The following is a 20,812-nucleotide window of genomic DNA, read 5'->3' on the forward strand; positions in this document are numbered from 1 at the left end:
TTTCCACAGTTTTGATGACAAATTTTCTTCTCACAGTATCTAGTGTTTTTACATTATCAAAAGAAATTATTGATTTAATGTAGCTCATCAAAAATAGTCTAAGATTTCACTCACATTTTCAGCTATGCTTTTGCTGGTCAATACCTAGACTTACATTAAGTAAACATGCAGCTAAAAGAAAAAATGAAGATGTGAGCAACACTATCATACACGTTTCTGTTTTTGTTAATGATTTTTAAAAGCCTTAAATTATATTTTGTATCATTCTTAAATGATAATAGCTTGTAATCCAAGTGGAAAATATATTCAAATAATCTTAATCAGTGAGCTGACAGCAGTTAAAAGCCAGTATCTTTTTCTGGTTTTTAATAATGAAAACTTATTATTTATGATATTTTCATTGTTTCATGTATCCGTCATTGCAAGTCCCTTGCAATGTTTAAATCATTGAAAGAATAAAATGGATAATAAGTCACTGACTAATTTTCAATGTGAGTATAAAAAGCTACATCAGTGTGAACAAGTGGATTTCTGTGAGAAACAGAATCAAGACAATGGACAGTCTCTTCAGCCAGGAACAAATGCAGGTTTTTGTGTGTTAAGATACAAGGATGTTTTATGTCCCATCTATGTCTATATTTAGCTATCACTGAATACTTATGCTATAAGTATATACCATACTAATGTTCTATTGTCTTCAAGAAAGGCTTTAATTTTCTTCTAGCTGAATGTAGGTTTTTAAAGAGACTTTATTTTTTGGAACAGTTTAGATTCACAGAAAAATGAGACAGTAGTACAGAGTTCCCATATGTCCCCTCTTCCAATTTCCCCCGTTAATAACATCTTACATTTTTATGGTTCATCTACTACAAGTAATAAACAGACTGATACATTAACTAAAGTCCATGATGTATTTAGATTTCCTTATTTTTTACCTAATATCCTTTTCTGTACCTGGTTCGCACATTACATTGACTTGTTATGTTTCCTTAGGCTCCCTGGGGTGTGAGTGTCTCTGATTTTCCTTGTTTTTGATGACCATGACAGTTCAGAGTACTGCTCAAGTATTTTGTAGGATGCCCCTTTATGAATCTGATGTTTTTCTCAAGGTAAGACTGAGGTTATAGGTAATTTTCCTAGGAGAAATTAGATAGCTAGAGATTAAAAGCACATCTAGACTTCATCAAACTGTTGTCATGGACATAACTCATATACCAATTTTAGTACTGTACCTATTCAGTATGATTAGAGGTAGCAAAGATAGTCTTGAGAAAAGAACATGATCATTAAAAAAAAAAAAGGTTAGCTCTAAAAAAATAATTTGGAGGTAGGTAACATTATAAAGAACACAAGCAGTAGTTATATTAAATCTCTTTCTGAAATAACCATGTTCTTTACTAATTAAAATTACAAGGTCAGAAAGGCAAAAATACATAAATAATAAAGTTAGTTCAATTCTGTGTATCTACAGAGTTAAATTTGGGATTTATGTAAATATGTTACTCAAATATATCTATGTTTTAAAAATAATTGTTATATTTTTATCAAATAAACAATAAATAAATATTGTGCAGGACTCTCTTATCTATGTGTCAACAATAGTCTTAAATCCTTAGAAAATTTATAGTAGGCAATCATTCTCAAAGAATTCTCTCCTGAGCAGTGGTTCTCAATCTTTAGCGTGGATCAGAATCATCTCAAGGGCTTGTTCCAACAGATTCCTGGGTGCGTCCCCAGCAGTTTCTGATTCCATGGGTTTGGGGTGGGGCCTGAGTGTCCACGTCTAACAAGTTGTCAGGTAAGGCTGATGCTGCTGGGCTAAGAGCCACACTATGAAAACCACTGAGTGCAGTCAACAAAGACACTGCATTCATTACATGTGGATGATGATGAGGGTGTTTTGCATATGTAATCTTAACCAGTCACAGAATCTTACCAATAAGGTATGACTATCCCTTTTATAAATGGGGAACCTGCATCCAGAGAAACTGAGGAAATTGCCTGAGGAAATAATGGGATCAGGTGGCAAAACTACAATTTGGATCTCCTTTGATTCCTAAGCCATGTTTTTCTGGTACGACATACTCTTCCATGTTGATAAATGAGCGAAATGCATGAATCCTTGGCCTGGCCTATCCGGAAAGGAGACTGTCCCAAAGATACGGACAGTGATTTGTTCAGCTTTGTAGGGTAGTATTTAAAGGATAGCAATTCTTCCTGAAAACTAAGCAAAGGCTCAGTCAGGGTCATGAAGAGGATTCACTTATTTCTAACTTCTGAAACAGTCAAGGGCAAAGTGAATTTACAGTGTAAAACAAAACAGGAAGAACATGTATTTAATATAGTACTGAATAGTCCTTAATTACTATTATTTTATTCCTTACAGAAAAATGCACATTTAAATTAAAATCCTTAAAATAATAATCTCATTTCCATTTAAACTGAAGGCATCATACTATTCTAAATGTCTGCTGTGTACACTATGTCACCAGTCAACCACTACTTACTTACTCAGGTATTGAAGTAACACAGCATGATGGTCTTCAACAAAATGCTCCAATAGTTACTACCACATTTATCTCCTTTCACAAAGAAAATTAAAAACAACAGCATACAAACAAAACAAGCAATTAACATTTTTAAAGTGGTACATTTTACAGTAAATAAATTGCCAAAACTGAAGTTGCCAATAATATAAATTTGCTACTTTGTTATACTCTATATAAAAAAGACACTGAGACACAAAATTATTGGACTGCAGACTTAAAACAGTTCATGAGGTCTAAACATCAGAATGACCAAAAAACCCACCCGACTCTGTCTCTATCAATACAAATATTTTACATTAAGAAAGACTCCCTTTTAAATATCTATATACATATTTCCATTTAATACTGTTAATTAAACCCACAGTTATATTTATTTAAATAAGAGTTAAATAAACCACCCCAAATGCTGATTTCATATCACAAAACCTAAGTATTTTAAATCACAACTTCAGGGTGGTATAGTGTATTCACTGGTTCCTTAGACAATACTAACAAGCATATTTTTAAGAATATATTTTCATGTATACGTCAGGTAAAGCTTTATTAAATGGTAAACACTTTCAACAGTGCAGAAATACAAGTTTCAAAAACAAATACATTCAGAAGATCTGCTGTTCAAATAATATCTTTTCAAAACCAGGTGGAGGAGTATGATAAAATTCACTGAACTGGCAATCCAAAATTGCACTGTCATCAACTAGAGAGAGAAAAAGAAAGAAAATAAATTAGAAGCAAACACCTTAAATTGAATGAGTACATATTTATAAACTGTTTCCACAATGCCATAAAATTAATTCTCAAGAAGAAGAAACACATCTGCTATCCAGATTACAAAACATGATCCTATTGGGTAAAAACAGCCACAGTGAACAATAAAATCTGTCAAGAACACTGAACGGAAATACATCAAAATATTATGATTATTTCTAGATGATGTAAATACACGTAATTTGAACTTTTCCTTATTTACCTACCTGTATTTTCTCAATTTTATACATTAAGATAAATTACTTCTTAAAAAATATTTTATTTAAAAAGGATAGATTCACAAAGAGTAGCAAAAACAATACAGAAGGTCCAGGGTAATCTTCGTCCAGCTTCCCCCAGTGGTAACATCTCACACCACTACAGTACAATGTCCAAACCAGGAAACTAACACTGATACAATACTCTTAATTAGCCTGCAGGCCTTATTCAGCTTCTACATGTTTTTTTGTTTTGCTTTTTTTTTAAACAGTATTTATCCAAGAGAAATGAATGCATATATCCACACAAAGACTTGCACATCAATGTTCACAGCAGCTTTATTTGTAATGGTCCAACACTGGAAACAACCTACATATCCAACAACAGGTGAAGGGAAAAATCAATTGTGATATATCCACACAATGAACTATACTACTTGGTAACAAAAATGAATGAATTCCTGCTACATGTTACAACATGGATGAGTCTTAACTACACTGAGTAAAAGAAGCCAGATTAAAAAAATACAAATTGTATGATTCTATTTATACAATACTCTAAAAACGTAAGATAATCTGTAGTGACAGAAAGCAGACAGTGGCTACAAGGGGGGTGGGGTGGGGAGAGGTGAGCAGAATGCATGGCAAGGCGGCAGGAGGAAACTTAGGGGTGACAAATATGTTCATTATCTTGACTATAGTGATGATGTGGGTTTCACTTTATAGCTATTTGTTAAGTTGCATATATATGTTTAATGCACATTACTAAATAGTTTATATTTTATTATCAATGCAGGAAAAAAGTTAAGCACTGGATGGGACATTCATGAAATCACTGGTGATTTTTTAACAGAGGTGGTTTCAGTGAAGCAGTGGTAAAGGCAGCCGCAGTAGTTGAAGATACAATATAAACAGAGACGGAAGCTGTTTTATAGGAAATGCAGCCATATAGAGAAGGGTAAACCCAGGCCTGGTGAGGGGTACAAGTTTAAGGGAGGGTATTTTGGAATAAGAATGATTTAGAATGTTTACAGGCATTGAAGAATGAGGTTGATGACTATGACATACAGATGAAATAACTGACAATAAAGTCCCAGAATTGGGAAGTTCGAAATCTAGACTGAGTTTTTGGAACATGAAGGGCACTTCTCTAAGATGGGATGGGAAGGAGACAAGATTGGAAGAGAAAACCGTTAGGAGGTGGGGGAGGGAAGCTGGAGTTCACCATGATGGACTGTTTCTCTATAAGTGGAAGATGGATTTACAGAGAATGAACAGGGAATTCAAGAATGACGTAAGTCTGGAAGGTGCAGAGATGTAAAAAACACAGAGAACTTAGATGAAGCTGGAGGTCCTAACTGTGAACAACACTCTTCTTCACTGTTACTCAGTTTTGTCTCTCCACAGGTTGAATATAAGGACTGACAGTATGAACAACTGGAAAGAATTAGGATTGGGGATAGGATAGAAGGCAAAGGGTAAGGGAATTCGAATTTTATTTTTATCTTTGATAGCATCTGGCTATTCAAATATCTGATTTAATTGGACTGATTTATTAATTTCAATTTATAAAATATATTACTACATAAACTTCACTGCATTAAAAATACTGCCAAATCAAAGAAACAATTTAGAATAAAAATCTCATTTGTTATCTTCATTTGTGTAACTCAGTCTAAAATTTTACTGATATTACTAAACTATTTCAAATATTAAGCTATATTTCCATTTATTTAAGTAAATAAAGACATTACTTTTAGGGTTACCAAATACAGGAAGCAAACTAACTTGTATCAAGTTTAAAAATACACCTATCATGCAAAAGACAAAGAAGGTAGAAGCACTGAAAAGTAGTATTTAGGGAAAAAGAAGAAAAATGAAAACTTTAAAGCACAGGCTTTGGTTGTTATATCAAATTATTAAATATTTATATTGGCTACTGTATACTTTTCTGCCATCCTGAACAAAGTCTGTTACTTTTCTGGTAAGTTACTATAAAAAAGTTAACAATTAGTTTTTGCTATGGTTCAAATCCTTAATTATTTAAAGTAATTAAATGAGAAAATGTTTCGAGATCCACTAATACCACAGGCAGAAAAATCATACACTTGTTGATTTAAAGTAGATAACACAAAAAATGAAGAGAGTGATAAAGGCACTGTACTTATGTATGTTTCCTATAAAGAGAGACACCTTATTTTTTAGGGATACATATAAAATATTTTAGAATAAAATGGTATAATGTCTGGCATTTGCCTCAAAACAATATAAGGAGGCAAGGTGAAGAACAGAGGGCTGTAGTGAGGAGATGAAACCTGTCTGGTTATTAGCTGACAAATGTTTGAAGTTAAGTAATGGGTACATGAGGGTTCATTATTCTATTCTGGTTACTTCTACACATTTGGAATTCTCTGTAATAAAATAAAAGTAACTGAGGGGTACAGAGTTATCCCTCTAACTAACCCAGTTCTTGGAGGTATACTTGTACAGAAACTATACTTACACATACATGGCTATCAAAAGCAAAACAATCAATACGAAACCATTCTAAGTCATAATTTTTCTCAGAAGAGTTTTAACACTTAGGTGATTTTGTAAAGGTAACCAATGCTCAATCCACATGGAATTCCCATCCCTACTTTCAAAATATTCTTTACATTTTCTGTTCATCTAACCCTTTCTAACAACTGGCAGGAATACCTTTTTATAAATTCTGTAAAGTTTTTAAAACTTTCTGGAATATAAGACTATATGATCTAAAAGGGAATATGGCTATTGTATATTTAAGAATAATCACTGTATTTAACAAGTTTATTTTTATTTTTTTTCTTTTAGTAATAATTTTTTTTCCATTTATTTTTATTAGTTGGAGGCTAATTACTTTACAATATTGTAGTGGTTTTTGCCACACATTGACATGAATCAGCCATGGATTTACATGTGTTCCCCATCCCGATCCCCCCTCCTACCTCCCTCCCCATCCCATCCCTCTGGGTCTTCCCAGTGCACCAGCCCCGAGCACTTGTCTCATGCATCCAACCTGGGCTGGGGATCTGTTTCACCCTTGATAGTATACTTGTTTCACTGCTGTTCTCTCTGAACATCCCACCCTCGCCTTCTCCCACAGCAAGTTTATTTTTTAAATACAAAGGAAATAAAAACTTTCCTTAGACCTGCAAAGAGGGATTGTGATAACCTACTGAGTATACTCCATATACAAAGGTACTTATTAATTTGTCCAGCCTTCTGAATGATAGTTACAAAGTTAATGAAAATGCCAAGCAAAAGTTAACATACATTTAATAATGTTTAAAAATATTTTCGCTTACCATAAACAACTGGATACACTGTCCCTCGTATACCTGATGCTGGACAATGCATGTTTTTTCCATTCAAATATACATTTAATTCTACATGGTCATATGTAATACCCTAGGAAGCAAAGTAAATATTAAAAAGAGGGAAAATATATATGTTCCATAAAAACCTGAACAGTCAGAAAGCACTAACTGGGGAGCATGGAAACAAAAAACTAAGCAAAAGATCATAACAGATTTTTTCTATTTGAATTGAGCTTAAAAAAAAGTAGTGGTGATTATGTGGGGAGAGGGGAAAGGTAAAATCCCATGAGTCCACATTTGAGGGGTGAAACTAAATCCTAGTATTCTATTCAGATAACCTGGGTTTTATATTTTGAATATTTAGACGATATAAGTACTATGTATACTGTAAACAGAGATACCTTTTGTACTCACATAGAAAACACTGCTTTATGTAGAATTTGATTACGAAAGGGGAAAACAGTGAAGTTTTCACCATTAGGGGTTATTACCTATCATTGTTTTCAGTTGTGGTAAACTGTCTTTATACAATTTATTTTCAAAAAGAAATAATATATTTCTCTATCTCTTTACCTTGGTTTCAAATATGTGAAATGTATTACTAAGGTAAGGTGGGTATTTACAACTGCATATAACTGGTAATTAGTATAAGGGGAAAATAGAAAAACAACAGCTCAAAAGACTTTTTAAAAAGAAAGCAAAATAAAAATATATTACTTTGTATATTATTAATGGTACAAAATTACATTATTATTGACATTCTGGAAAACAATCTGTATTATGTACCAAACACTAGACACTTCATATTTACTCATTTAACCCTAGGTATTTTTATTATCTCCATTTTTCAGATGAGGCAGCTAAAGCAGAGAGGTTAAATAACTTATTTAAGGTTGCACAGTTAGGAAGTGGCATAGCTGGAATTTAAACTGATGAAGTATGGTTTTGGAAAACTTATTCTTAATTGCCACACAATTCAAAGCTTGTAAGGACTTTTACACTTTTAAAACTCTCTTTAAAACTCTGTACGGTATTTACTAGCTGAAGATGGAAAGCTTTCCTTTGAAGAATGACAGCAGAGACCTTTGAATAGAGAAATCATCATAGATCAAAAAGCAACCACTTGAAGGATTTCTGACTATGGATAAATTATATAAACCTAAAAGCTTTTGTAGGTAGAAAAAGACCTTACAGATGATCTAGTCTTAAATCCTTCACTTTCCAGTTAAGACAGCAAAGGCCCAGATAAGTCAACATGTTAAATGCTATAAAAGACTCTCCTTAAATCTTAGCAAAGCCACGGTTAGACTAAACACTGAGAAAGATAAACAAAACTGCTTTTGCTTTATTTCAGTTTACATATTTAAATATAATAATAAAGTGATCGCCAGGATTCGCTTTTAGTGAAGAAATCTGTTTTCATTTAAAAAACCTGATTACATAAAAAGCAGCATGTAACCCTCTTTACAGGATTACTGGAAACCCAGCAGTTCAGGCTAACAGGTTCTGATCTGGGCGCCCTCCCCACCTGGTGGCAGCATAACCTACTGCAAGTTCTCAACCCCACCCTCCAGCATCAACGCCCAGTGAGGGAGTGGGTGAGTGAGTGGGTGAGACTCTCTGCAACCCCATGGACTACAGTCCATGGAATTCTCCAGGCCAGAATACTGGAGTGGGTAGCCTTTCCCTTCTCCAGGGGACAACACCAAATACCCAGTATCAAAGATCCCCTGGAGAAGGAGATCGCAACCTGCTCCAGTATTCTTGCCTGGAAAATCCCATGGACAGAGGAGCCTGGTAGGCTACAGTCCATGGGGTCACAAAAAGTCAGACACAACTTAGTGAATAGACAACAAAAATACCAAAGAAAGAAGTGAGGAAGGATGTGAGAAACCGCACCACAGGATCTTAGTTCTGTGACCAGGGCTGAACCAGTGCCCTCTGCAGTGGAAGCATGGAGTTGTAACCACTGGACTGCCAGGAAATTCCCTTAATCTCTCCTTTTATCTGTTCTAGATACTAGGTTTGATTCTCTCATAATGATACCAAAAACATGATATGTGCTAAGGATTTATCAATAATTATTTGCAGGTTTGGTGAACAGACTCTGAAATTAGACTATAATCCTGGGGTCACTCTGAATAAGAAATTACTTAACTTCTGGTCTGTAAAATGGTAATAATAGTATGACCTATTTCATCTTTTCTGAAATTAAACTGAAAACTGCAATTTTGAAATGTAATCTGTACTTTTCAAAACTATATACAAAAGGAACAAATAAGTATAAGCTGCCTCAGGTGTGCCTGCTTGGTGCTGCAGTAGGCCCTGCTGATTCTGTATGGTTATTACATAAACATAATCATTTGGTTGGATGTTGAAAGCTTATTTTTCTTGATTTTTTCCTCAGAGAATGGTATGTGACTGAAATTCTACACATATGAGAATGTTTTTACTGTCTTATAATTCATTCCAGTTTTCCTATGCTATTGTCAGCAACTTGGTGAAATTTGTTTGCAAGTGTTTGAACTAGGAAGATACAGGTATTAGTGTGGGATAATGCTTTACTTTTCAGAATTCTGCTCATATTTCATATTTTTTGAGCTCTCCTTTTATCAGAATGGGCATAAAAACTCGAAGTCTAATCTAGTAATGCTGACAGACTAAAAATGACATTCTTAAATCTGTCAATATGAAGTACCAATCATCTTAAGGAATGAGATAGGAAGTAAAGAATAACACACAGTACAAGTTCAGTACATCATCAAAGAAAAACTTCTGTTACTGATTATCCTTTCTTCTTCTTTTTTTGGTCTCACCATGCGGTACATGGGATCTTAGTTCCCTGACCAAGGATGGAACTTGTGCCCTCTGCAGTGGAAGCACGGAGTCCTAACCACCGGGGAGTTTCCCTGATTATCCTTTATGTTTGAATTTCATTTTTTAGTATAAGCACGCTGATAGCATCAACTTGACTTCAAGATTTTCTTTCAGGAAATAACCCCTTGAATAGGGTGTTCCACATTACGGGAATCTGGCAATGATCTATAAACAGAACCAACTATTTAAAAGGAAGAACGAGGAAAAGCAGATTTTAAAAATGGTTTATGCCTTTGGTTTCCTTGTTTTCTTTAGTTAATTTGGGGGAAAAAAACACTGTCAATAATTTACCTATTTAAAAACTATTCTTCACAATTTTTTTTTTAAACTGAAGAGAAGACAGATCAGACCATGGTCAAAAGCTTTCATTTCCTCATCATTTTTTACCTTCTCCTAAATAGTGTATACTTCTTTAATTCAGTAACCTGGATTTACCTCATCTGTTATCTAATTATTAGAAACTCTCATTCTTTAGATTCCTTTCAACTTGGTACAAGAGCTAGGAACCCAAGACTGTGTATAAGGACACTCTTGCTAAAGGAGACCCAAAACTCTATTCTCAACAGCTAATGGCCTGAAGTCAATGTATAAGGTTCTTGGAAAACACTGTGAGAAGTAGTATCTGAAAAAGACAGAAAGGGATCTCTGGATTACATTTTCAATAGGATGACTTTGGCAAAGACTTGAATATATCTAATTGGGAATAAAAACTGAGAAGCCTTCATAATATGTAATTCCTTCTATCCCCTGCTTTCCCCAAAAAAACTTTTCCATAATCAAGCCTTAGGATTTTGAGTCAGTTCTTGAAAGAGTTCTGAAAGTGAAGGAAGTTTAACCAGGCTAAGTTTAAGGAGGACCAACACTCCTGATAAAAATGCTATAATTCTTTAACAGAAGTTCATAACAAATTAAGTAATAAATGGGAGATCGCCAGCTGCAAAAATACCTAATCTTTTCTAACGTAAGGGTCAGTGTTCTTTTAAAATTATGGGCCAAGGTTTCTTTTATGTGAGAGTGGCAGGAGAGGTTGACTAGTAGCCAACCAGTCATAAACTCTCCTAAATGGAAATAAGGGCTCATGGTGATTTTCCTGGCCAGTGTAGCTCTAGAAAGAAGGCATTTAGGTAAGGCAGCAGAATCAACATCAAGGCTCTCTTTGGAAAATGAACAACCTCATTAGATCCAATCCTGGTGCTCTGGAATTTGGACCACAAACTCCCAGGCAGAACTAGAAATACTAAAAGCAGTTCAAGTTGAATAATTCACAGTGGAAAACAAGTCCACAAGGAAACTCACCACCACATCTCCCTCCTGTGGAAGGCTGTTTGCTGGTAGTCTGTTTTTCTCCTCGTTGTTGTGGTATAGGGCTCCATCATTTCTCATCACCAGACTGTGTACATCTCGGCCAAGGGGGATCTGATTCAAGTTAACCTTCTGAGTTGCAACGCCAATACCCCAGATTCCTAAAAAATATAATAATTTAAATGTTCCCCAAATCTGAAGAATACAAATATGAAAGGAGTTGTTTTAAAAGAGAGTGTAAATTGTTCATAAAGAAAGTGGCATATTATCACTAAATTACTTTTTGTTAATCTTAAAAAAATTTTTTTTAAAGTAGTTTGCAGATGTAGTACAGCCTGGGAGATAAGAGCGGCCCTTGGATTTGTACTGCCTGGTTTAAATCCTGCTTGTGCTGTCATCTTGAGCAAGTTACGTAACCTCTGTTTCCTCACCTGTGAACTATGGAGTCTAACAGTATTCACCGCTTAAAGTTATCAGAAGATACAGCAAGATCATCCAAGTAAAACAATTGATACATTGTATTTTTTTAATGGATAAGTAAAGCACAGAGGAAATATTTTTTAAAAGATGCTAGCTGTTGTCATTACTATTATTATTATTCCCTGAAAAGATTACTAAAAAGCCACACATTGAATTTAAATAGCCGGGGGTTCTATTTCAAGCACCACCTCTGAGAAGCAGGAAATTACTTCTTTAGTTTTTGCATCTGTAATATGTGACCAATAATGTATGACCTGATCAATACTATGGAGAGGAGAAAATTAATGATAAAATGTAAAATCATTTTCTTATCTAATACCTTAAGTCCATGAGTTTAAAACCTTTTGGTGTAAGCTGACTTTTAAAGAGACCAGCTCTCTTTATCAGTCTAACAGAATATGTAGAGCTCTTGACTATATCTCAAACTGTTTCCTTCTCAGTTTTTATCAAAATCAGTGGAAATTCTAAAGAATGCTTGAAGATCATGCTGTCAATCAATATTTCCTGGATTGAGTCAGGCCATTAGAAAGCTGCATGTCTGGACTTCACTGTCTTGGCTTCCTAAATAATTTGATTATATAATTTATCCTCCAAGGTGAGACAAGAGTGACAGTAGGGGATGATACTAATTTTATGTGACAACAGTTCTAGACAGGGTTACAGAGTCCCCTTCTCCTAAAGAACTGTGCACTGTGATACCCTCTGGCACATTGCCTGATGCTTTCATTGAAGGATCATTGCTACAAACTCCAACAATACACTTATTCTAGAAATATCTTTGAGGATAGCATCCTTTACAGAAAATCCACCAAAAAATCTGTATTACATTTAAGACTCAAGGAAATATTCATTTCTCTTGAGAAAAGGTATGTTATACTTGAGAAAATTATAGTAACCAGAGACATTTCGCAGCCAGTGAGTTAACTTACAAAATAATGGAATAGAGGACAGATTTATATGTATTTTACACACTTAAGAAAAATCAATATTTAAAACAATTTAAAAAACAAGTCCCAGAGGGATATTTTATGTCTTTCATGTAAGAGCAGAATTAATTTACTCCTCTCTAGTTTCCCTGTTCTGGACCTATATCACTCACGCCATAATTTACTACAAGTTTCTTTCTAAGAAAGTCTTAAAAAAATTTCCCCCTGTTCAAAACTGCCACAAGTTAACTAATAGTAACCATTATAATACTCATGTAGAACTGCGATACAAGTCAAGAAACTTCATAATTTAAAAAATTCTTTTAAATTTTAATTGAAGCATAGTTCATTTACAGTATTGTGTTAGTTTCAGGTGTACATATTCAAAAAATTTTAGAGACTTTAGCCTTTACCAAAATTCTAAATCTGCCAATCACTTCAGAAGACACTGTATCAGGGAATCTTAACAAGCGTTAAGAGAAAAACTCAGGATCATAAGATCAATTTTATCCTAAGATAAAAAAGCAAGAGACTACACCTTACACACGTGACCAAATGAAATGGTTCATCTGCTGCTGCTAAGTCACTTCAGTCGTGTCTGACTCTGTGCGACCCCACAGACGGCAGCCCACCAGACTCCGCCGTCCCTGGGATTCTCCAGGCAAGAACACTGGAGTGGGTTGCCATTTCCTTCTCCAGTGCATGCAAGTGAAAGTGAAGTCGCTCAGTCGTGTCTGACTCTTCGTGATTCCATGGACTGCAGCCTACCAGGCTCCTCCGTCCATGGGATTTTCCAGGCCAAGAGTACTGGAGTGGGTTGCCATTTCCTTCTCCGGGTTCATCTGGCTCCTGCTAATCATTAACCATATTAGTAACAAGGCTTGTGTGTTTAACGGAACCACTACATCCTGTTGTTAAAACACTTTCATACATACAGCTCCTGTGAAGTGGGAAGGGTGGCTCCTGTAATCCATTTTATAGATAAGAAAACTGAACTTAATATAACTAAATTAACTAATGAAACCAGGATCTCACAAGAAGATGTGAGTGAAAAAGTTCTTTAAGTAAGAGTTCAGTGTTTTTTTTTAATTACCTCATTAACCTTTTCCATATCTTGAAGATTCCTCCTCACATTCAGGGTATTAACAGTCAAGTACCATTATACCAACCTGTGGACTGGATTTTGAATTCGAAGTAGCTTTTGTTTTGATGTAAAGGTGCACTGGCTAAACAACCTCCTGTTCCACATATTCGTCTTCCATTTTTTACAATGACGACGTCAGTTCCTAAACAGAAAATACAGACACTGTGTAAAGTTTTGTGTTCTTACCCAACAATCAAGGTTAATTTTTAAAAAATATTTATTGATTTATTGTTTACTTATTTGGCTGTGTTGAGTCTTGGTTGTGGTACAACGGATCTTCACTGCCTCACGTGGGATCTTTCACTGCAGCCCACAGACTCTCGAGTTGCAGCCCACAGGCTTAGTTGCTCCAAGGCATGTGGGATCTTAGTTCCCTGACCAGGGATAGAACCTGTGTCCCCTGCATTGCCGGGTGGGCTTCGAACCCCTGGACTACTAAGGAAGTCCCTCAAGGTTAATTTCTATTTCACTTTAAACTCTTAGTCTCCAAAAAATAGGGAGACTATATATACTTCGAAATATGAAATAATGATAAATTATTTAAAATATTTAATTCACTTTTTTCTGGGAGAACATTTATATTTAATATTAATTTGTGGCTAGAAATTTTAATTAGACAGTTTCAAATAAACAGTAATTTTGAATTATACTGAATTTTTTTTATATACATACTGAATATTTTAAACACTTTTAAGGTAGAAGTAGACTTTCTTTTTGTTTTTGGCTGTGCTGTGTGGCTTGTGGGATCTTGGTTCCCTGAACCCTGGGTCCACCTCAGTGAAAGCCCACAATCCTAACCACTAGGCCACCAGGGAACTCCTGGAAGTAGACTTTCTTCCATTTTAGCCAGTGAATCAATTTGATGACTTCATAAATCTCAATTTAATAAAAACATAAACACTTAAAAGAAGCTGGGAAATTAGTACAATTTTCAGTCCAATCCAAACAAAACAACCTGGTAAAAGCTGAATGAATGTATGTACAAGGTCTTAGGCAAGTGCACTGGTCAACAAGTAAGAACTGAAGAGTAATGAACCGTGGAAAGGAACATAGATCTGTGTTCTTGAAATAGCGGACATGGAAAAATGCCAATTTTAGGATCTTAAAAATATCTGTAAGATAGCTGCTGTTAATCACATTGGAAAGATGTAAACAAGGTTTCAACATCACTAAATTCATTTTATTCCCATGGAAAATCTTAGTTTAGTTCAAATAACATTTGATATATGAGAGTGAGAAAAACAATCTCTTGATCATGTGACTCCAATACCAATTCTTTTCCAAACACTGATTTAGGAAAGCATATCAGAGAACATCAAGAAATTTAACAAAATGATTATCTGTAAGAAATATCCCGTAACTATCCTGTGACAGACTCCCAAGATCTGTAATCAGTATAACTTTTCTGCTAGTAAGTTTACAAACCAAGCAGACCTGGCTATGAGAACTGTAGGGAAGAACTCCTCTTTCCAGAGGGGGTAAAATAAAACTAGAAAATAGTAACAAATGTACTAACAGAAAGGCAGGTCTCTTAATAATTCATACTTAAACAAAAAATTATTTGGGACAAATACATATGAGAAATACCAAATTCTCAAGACTTCACCACAATTCTAAATGGGCTAATTAAAGACACTCTTATAGAAGGTAAAACTAAGATCCTTCATATTGTACTATGTGCGTGCTCAGTCCCAGGGACTGTAGCCCACCAAGCTCCTCTGTCCATGTAATTTCCCAAAGAAGAACAGTGGAATGGGTGGCTATTTCCTTCTCCAGGGGATCTTCCCAACCCAGGGATTGAACCTGCTTGTCCTGTGTTTCCTGCATTGTAATTGGATTCTTTACCCATTGAGCCATCGGGGAAGCCCATAGGATCCTATTATAAGATTATTAGAAATTCATTAGCATCCTTTTTTTCCTAATTACAAAATGCTAAACTGCAAATTCTGGGAAAGTGTCTTAATTCGTAATTTACATCTAGCTGCCTCACAGATCTCCAGCAGTCGCTGGAGAGCAACCGGGGCTCAGCTCATCCTTAATGGCAAAGACCATGGAGAGCTTGGCATGCAGCAGGCGCTCGACAAATAACTGATACGGAAATGAATGAATATGCTCTGCTAAGTACTTTGTCGTGGACATGGAGCATCTGTTTTCTCTTTCCCAACGAACTTCTCTCTGGAGATCAAAACAGTTCCAAGGAAGCTGACTCAATCTCTGGCTCCAGGGGTACAGCTTTGACCTGGGTTAAGTCAATCAGTGCATTCCACATTTCTTGGCCACAGCGACCAAGTGAAAACAGTTATGTGACCTAAGCCACTACCATCAGAGAGAGTCTCAGCACTTTTGCAGCGAGAATGAAGGGATCAAGATTCTCTCGCTCTTGCTGGATTCCAACGAGGAAGCCCATAGTACAGGGAGAGGCTGCAAGTCGTCATGGACGCCAGCCTCCACGAGTAAGCAACAGCTGATGGGAGACACGGACAAAAGGAGCCCAGTCGCTGGCAGCACTATCTTTTCTGAAGCTAGTGCTGCGTTTTACTTTTTAAATTTACACAAACTGATGAATTTCCTTAATTCTTCAACAATTTTTGAGTTGTAGGTTTTACTGCTTGTAACTGAAAGCACCCTAAGTGAAAAAACATTTCACCCAGCAATACTCTATGGTTCTTACATGTAATTCTGAGTTGGAGCCAAAGAACCAAATCTGAATATGCTATTATGATCTTACTTCAATATCATTTCTTATCTCCAAGGCATTCTGCTAGGTGCTGAGATGTTTTATACAGAAAGATGGATATATTCAGAGAACATTCTAGAGTGTTTGTGAATCATTAAGGAATTATTTCAAGCCTATTCTATTTCTCTTTTTTTAAGTACAAAGACATTTGGATGTGTGTGATTTGTATAGTTTTATTATCAAGATTGTTTAGAAAGTCAAGGCAAATTTGAGTACAGTCAGAAAATATATAAACATAGCCAAAGAGTTTTTTTTAAAAAGCATTAGACAATTCTAAATGAATAACATCCCTTTCAAGGAAGCTACCTTGGAAGACATTCATTTCTAAAAAGTATTAGTCACTCAGTCGTGTCCAACTCTTTGTAACCCCACAGACTGTAGCTCACAAGGCTCCTCTGTCCATAGGATTCTCCGGGCAAGAATACTGGAGTGGGCTGCCATTTCCGAATACTGGAGTGGGCTGCCATTTCCTTCTCCAGGGGATCTTCCTGACCCAGGCATCGAACACAGGTCTCCCACACTGCAGGTAGATTCTTTACCACCTGAGCCACCAGGGAAGTTCTATATTTCTAAAAACCAAATCACAATTAAATATGGAGGTTGTGGTAAAAAAGAAGATATTTATAACAACTACACAACAGAAAATCCCAAGAGGAACTCTAAATCACTTTAGGTGATGTAGCATTACCAATATAAGCGACAGCTTTGAAAGAGGCAACACTCATTTGCATATAAAATGCATAGACTTAAAAAAAAAAGGCAATCATATTAACCTTTCACATATCCAAATACATGCATACTCACTCGGTGGGCTTCTCCTATTTCAACTTAAGATCAGTTCATGCTTGAAACCTATTCCTAACTTGATAAGCCTCTCCTTTTATATTATTTGTTTTCTAAAATCAGACTTTTCCTGTGATTGAAGAATTTGAAGTTTTTGGAAGACAGGTTAAGAAAAAGTTTCCACACAGGAAGAAAATCAGGGGATGATATTACTCTACTGAAAGATGCGGGGCAGCTTTGGAAAAAGGAGAACATAGTGGAACAAGTACCAGTAACCAGCTCTCCATGGAGAAGAGACCAGAGAAAACAAATAATTTAAAGAGTAGATTGTAGTAATTCAGGAGTTTGACAGTAGAGATAGAAAGAACTAAAGCTGATCATAACCTCCAGAAGCTATCTGTGGTTTTCCTTTACTATGTTCCTAGCATATAAAACAATGCCTGCCATCTGACAGTCACTCAATAAATATCAGTTGAGTGAGTGAATACATGAAATGGAAACATTTCCTGAAGGAAGTCACAGAATTTGAACATCTGTCTATAAGTGATGACGAATAAGAAATAATTCAAGGAGATATACGTACACTTACTTACATATTTATGTATTGGGGTTCTATATTACACTTGGGAGATCTAAGAATGAAAAGTAAAAACCCACATACAAAGTGGTAAACAATTATCGGATTTGTTATTTAGTACATGCTATAGAAATGTGAAAAACAGAAAAATACAATGAGCAGAGTGTTTTCAGAGTATAAAGAATCTGGGCAGGAGAGGGTTTTGCTACAAATATTTAAGCATTCCCTTTGTTATTTCAATGCACTGTCCTTTAGTCAAAGAGAGATATGGGAAAAACTAAAAGTGCAGATGTATATTTAGAAGAGAACAATTTGGCAAAAAGACAGTACTCTGAAATAATTACAGTGGGAAATGTCGTCTCCAAGAACCACACTCCAGAAGCATGGAACTACACGGGACAAGTCTAAGAAGGAAATAATAAGGTGGCGAGAGGCTATAGAGGGAAGGAGGAGAATGTTAGAGAAGCTACAGGCTCATTTGAAGTAGAAAGGAAAAACCACAGATGGGAAGAAGCAACACGCTACTTCTGCAATAGCCTGACCTGCTAGGAAGAAGCCAGCCAGGTGAAATTACACCACCTCTAAGCATGACTCAGGAGAAGCCGCACAAGGGGAGGTTTCTGTTGAAATGACATGACCTGAGCTAAGCTGTGACTTTAGGCTTTTGCAACTTGTCTTCACTTTCGGAGATGAGAGAAAACAACCGATTATTGACGGGCTAACAGAAAGCTGTCAGGGCAGAGGAAGGAGCGAGGACAGCTAAGTGTTCTCAACCCGTGCGTATGTGACGGAAGCTCGACGGCGAGATAGGAGGAGCACCGAGTCGCCCCTGCGCCCCTCGCCGGGGACGTCTGACGAGTCTCGGGAGGCGGCGGCCCCGAGGAGATTCCTGTGGGAACGGGAAGGTCCACACGCCTGTATCTCCCCGAGACAGGAGCGGACCGGGCTGCTTGAACACAGAACCAAGCCAAGGTGCGGTCGGCCGGAGTCCGGAGGAGATCCGCGACGCCGACCCGGGTCTTCCGCAGCATCGCAGGGCGAGGGGCAGGGGACGACGCCCGGAGCCCGGCGGGGCCCGGCCGCGTGCGGGGCTTCTCGAGACGCCCCCGACTGCCCCCCGACCCGCCGCGCCCGACCCGGGGTGGGCCGTTGGGTCTGGGGAAGGGAGGGACCTTACCCATGTGCTGCGTGTCCAGCTGCACGGCCGGCATCTCCTTCAGAGGGATGTGGCCCGTCCCGCCATCTCTGCAGCACCGCAGGCAGCAGAACACCGAAGCGGCCATATCTCGGGGACCTCCAGCGCCGACGCCCCCGCCGCCTGCAGCTCCTGGGCTGAGGCGACACCGCCCCCGACCCCTCCGCTCCGCCTCCCGCCCGCGCCCGAGCGCGGGAGTAGGTGCGGCGGGGGTGTGGAGGGTCAGTGCGCAGCGCGGAGGCGGGTACCGCGACGCCCCAGGCCGGGAGGGCGCAGCGCAGGACGAGGAGAAGCCTGCCTGAACGGAAGATACGGAAGACCAGCGTGCGGGGCGGGGCGAGCTGGGGGCGGGGCTATGGTGGTGAGGGCGGGGCCAGAGGCGTGGCGTGGCGTCCGGGGGGCGGTGCGCGCCTGCGCGTGGGAGGGTTTTTCATTTGCAAAGCCCTGCTTGTGTGTCCTGATAACTGACGGATGCGCGAGTTTGGCCGGTTTCACTGTACGCTCAGGGGTCCTGGGGTGCTGTATCTTTAAAATTGTGCCCCCCCACCACTTCAACATTATCTTTAGAGATGAGCTGACAGAGGCAAATATGGCTGGGGAACGGGAGCCGATTTAGAAGAGCCCCAAGCTTGTCCCCGCGCGCCCAGGACTGAGAAAACTATGCCTCCACCCGAGAGCCTCTGACGCGCCCCCCACCCCCACCCTCCTTACCGTGACTGGTTTCTGAAGAGTGTTCTCAAATCCTAGACAGACGCCCAGGGCCCAGGATTAATGGCTGTTACTGACTGCATTGTGAATATACGTCCTGCGCTCTGAGTCTTCGATCCTGATGCATTTTAGGTACAGAGATGAGCTTTTCGTGGTGACCTTCGGGTGCCGCGCTGTCGCAGGCGCGCTGGAGGCCACACTGAGAGGGACCCCTTGGGCAGGGTGGGAGGGCGATCCTTGACCTGCCTCTTCCAAGCTCATCCTCCTCGTGGGCATGGAGTTCTGATGAATGTGATGGGAACCTGGAGGTAGCGGGAAGAATGCGGGGCCTCCGAAGGACTAATCCGTTTCTACCGCTTGTTCTTTCCTGTTTCCACACAGGAATCTCCCTTGGTGATTACCTGTCATCTTCGTGCTTACCTACATCACCCGCTCCGATCTATTTTCTATCTTAAGATCCCACTTGGTGTCTGGAGATGGTGTGGGACGACTATCTAGAATTAACCTGAAATTAATCTGGCTCAAACCTCTGTTCCCAAATAAGGTTTCCTTCCTGGAGGCTTCCCTAGGCTTCGAGTCCTGGAAACCCCGACGCAGAATGTCCTTTTACAATGTAATGGGTTCCTCTACACAACATTTTGGTGACCTGAGTACAAATATACTTTATGGAGAAATTTTTCAGGGCCCTGTGTTTCTGATGTTTATACAAATGGTGTTTTCATTATAATACTTATGAAGGGCATTGCAACCCACTCCAGTATTCTTGCCTGGACAATCCCGTGGACAGAGGAGCCTGGAGGGCCAGAGTCCACACAGTCACAAAGAGTCAGACACGACTGAAGCAACTGAGCACTTTGTACTTTGAGATTTAGTTAGCGTAGGATTAATAATCAAGATGATGACTGAACCCTTCACTGCCTATAAAATATTTTCTTGGTAATCATTTTACACGTGAAATTTTCTTTTACTGAAAACAATATTCTGAGAAGTGTTAATGTTCTAGTTTTTTCCACTGGAAAGGAGTGGGGAGTTGAAAAGAATGTTGCAGAGACAAAAAATTCTCTGTCTGTGTGTAAGGTGGGCACTCTTTCACATATATATCTAATTGAATTATTGAAAGCTTTGAGAGTGAATATTGCCTCTACTTTCCAGATGAAGCAATAGGCTTGGAGGGATTAAATAATTTGGGTAGACACAGATGACTAGGAAATAAACAAGGTGGGATTCA

The 20,812-nt window shown here is 38.0% G+C and overlaps 1 protein-coding gene and 1 long non-coding RNA gene across 3 annotated transcripts; one reads left to right on the forward strand and one right to left on the reverse strand.

Annotated features, from left to right (window-relative positions):
* Positions 1-731: 731 nt before the first annotated feature.
* On the reverse strand, positions 732-19,204 carry SPRYD7 (SPRY domain containing 7). Its single transcript, XM_020903997.2, has 5 exons — positions 18,859-19,204; positions 13,610-13,726; positions 11,029-11,195; positions 6,844-6,946; positions 732-3,246 (listed from the first exon to the last, which is right to left on the reverse strand). The coding sequence occupies exons 1-5, from the start codon at positions 18,962-18,964 to the stop codon at positions 3,149-3,151; spliced, it is 591 nt and encodes a 196-aa protein (XP_020759656.1). The 5' UTR covers positions 18,965-19,204; the 3' UTR covers positions 732-3,148.
* Positions 18,299-20,258, forward strand: LOC139036290 (uncharacterized). Of its 2 annotated transcripts, XR_011489007.1 has the most exons (3): positions 18,299-18,653; positions 19,624-19,716; positions 19,966-20,258. It is a non-coding gene; the product is annotated as an uncharacterized lncRNA (long non-coding RNA). The 2 variants fall into 2 exon arrangements; XR_011489006.1 differs by lacking the exon at positions 18,299-18,653 and having other exon boundaries at positions 19,256-19,716.
* Positions 20,259-20,812: the final 554 nt, after the last annotated feature.

This window comes from Odocoileus virginianus, chromosome 8, assembly GCF_023699985.2.
Source record: "Odocoileus virginianus isolate 20LAN1187 ecotype Illinois chromosome 8, Ovbor_1.2, whole genome shotgun sequence".
Classification (NCBI taxonomy): domain Eukaryota; kingdom Metazoa; phylum Chordata; class Mammalia; order Artiodactyla; family Cervidae; genus Odocoileus; species Odocoileus virginianus.

Excerpts from the sequence above, each read along its gene's own strand:
- SPRYD7 (XM_020903997.2), bottom strand. The coding sequence starts at position 18,964 with ATGGCCGCTTCGGTGTTCTGCTGCCTGCGGTGCTGCAGAGATGGCGGG. Across the intron at positions 13,727-18,858 it reads GCTGGACACGCAGCACATGG|GAACTGACGTCGTCATTGTA; the intron begins GTAAGGTCCCTC and ends TTTTCTGTTTAG. Across the intron at positions 3,247-6,843 it reads AGTGTATCCAGTTGTTTATG|TTGATGACAGTGCAATTTTG; the intron begins GTAAGCGAAAAT and ends TTCTCTCTCTAG.